This window comes from Egretta garzetta, unplaced genomic scaffold, assembly GCF_000687185.1.
Source record: "Egretta garzetta isolate BGI_Z169 unplaced genomic scaffold, ASM68718v1 scaffold487, whole genome shotgun sequence".
NCBI classification, from domain to species: Eukaryota; Metazoa; Chordata; class Aves; order Pelecaniformes; family Ardeidae; genus Egretta; species Egretta garzetta.
In genome coordinates, this window is record NW_009260347.1 from 158,917 (window position 1) to 159,963 (window position 1,047).

General features: G+C 70.1%; 1 protein-coding gene across 1 annotated transcript; it reads left to right on the forward strand.

Annotated features, from left to right (window-relative positions):
• Window positions 1-72: 72 nt before the first annotated feature.
• LOC104129770 (scale keratin-like) lies at window positions 73-447 on the forward strand. Its single transcript, XM_009642733.2, has one exon. It carries the CDS (start codon window positions 82-84, stop codon window positions 445-447), a length of 366 nt encoding a protein of 121 aa, XP_009641028.1. The 5' UTR covers window positions 73-81.
• Window positions 448-1,047: the final 600 nt, after the last annotated feature.

The following is a 1,047-nucleotide window of genomic DNA, read 5'->3' on the forward strand; positions in this document are numbered from 1 at the left end:
TCCTCCTCCTCGGCTGCTCCCCTCGGCTGCGCTCTGCTAATCTCTGCCTTCTTGCAGAGCAGCCTCCCATCCCGCGCCAACATGTCTTGCTACGACCTGTGCCCGCCAAAGACCGGCGTCGCCGTCCCCCAGCCCATCGCCGAGAGCTGCAACGAGCTGTGCGCCCGCCAGTGCCCCGACTCCTCGGCCTTCATCCAGCCGCCCCCCGTGGTCGTCACCTTCCCCGGCCCCATCCTCAGCTCCTTCCCCCAGCAAGCCGTGGTGGGCTCGTCCGGAGCCCCCGCCTTTGGGGGCTCCCTGGGGCTGGGGGGCCTCTACGGTGCCGGGGCCACGCTGGGCTCGGGGGGCCTCTGCACCTTTGGCAGACCCTACGCTTCTCCCGCCTGCAGCCCCTGCGCCTTGCCCCGCTACAGCAAGAAGCTCTGGGACACCTGTGGGCCCTGCTAGACCCACAGCAGCCCCAGGCGCAGCCCCCACACCACCTCCGCCTCACGCCTCCTTTCCCCCCTCCTTCTCCTCTCGCCGTGCCCTCTCTTCTCCTCCGCCTGCACCCTGCCCACACGCGCAACTCCACCAGCGTCCCGCGGGGCACTGGCTCCTCTGGGCAATGACCAGCGCCGGGCAGAAGCCTGAAGGAACACCTCTCGGGAAGCCCGCCGGGGGGGACACCCTGCCGGCCCCTGCCTTGTGTGTCTTTCCCGCACTGCAATAAAACAAGCCTGCATCCAACGCCTCCCTCTCCGCCTTTTCTTTCCCAGGCCAGCCTGGGCTGCAGGCTATTCTGGCCCTGCAGGCGGCCCCCGCCAGCCGGGCCAGCCCACTCTGCCAGCCCCAGCAGAGCCAGGCTGAGCTGCCTTTGGGGACAGCCCACAGCCCTGGCCCCTCTGCACACCCACGCTCCCACCGCTCAGCTCCAAGGGCCCTGCCCCAACACAGCCCGCTCCCCTGACAGCGGGACACCCAGCCCTGGGCCGCTTGCAGACCTCCAGCCTCCTTGCGCATCAGCGTGCCTGCCCCTGGGCCTCGCAGCCCCCCAGGGACAAGGCC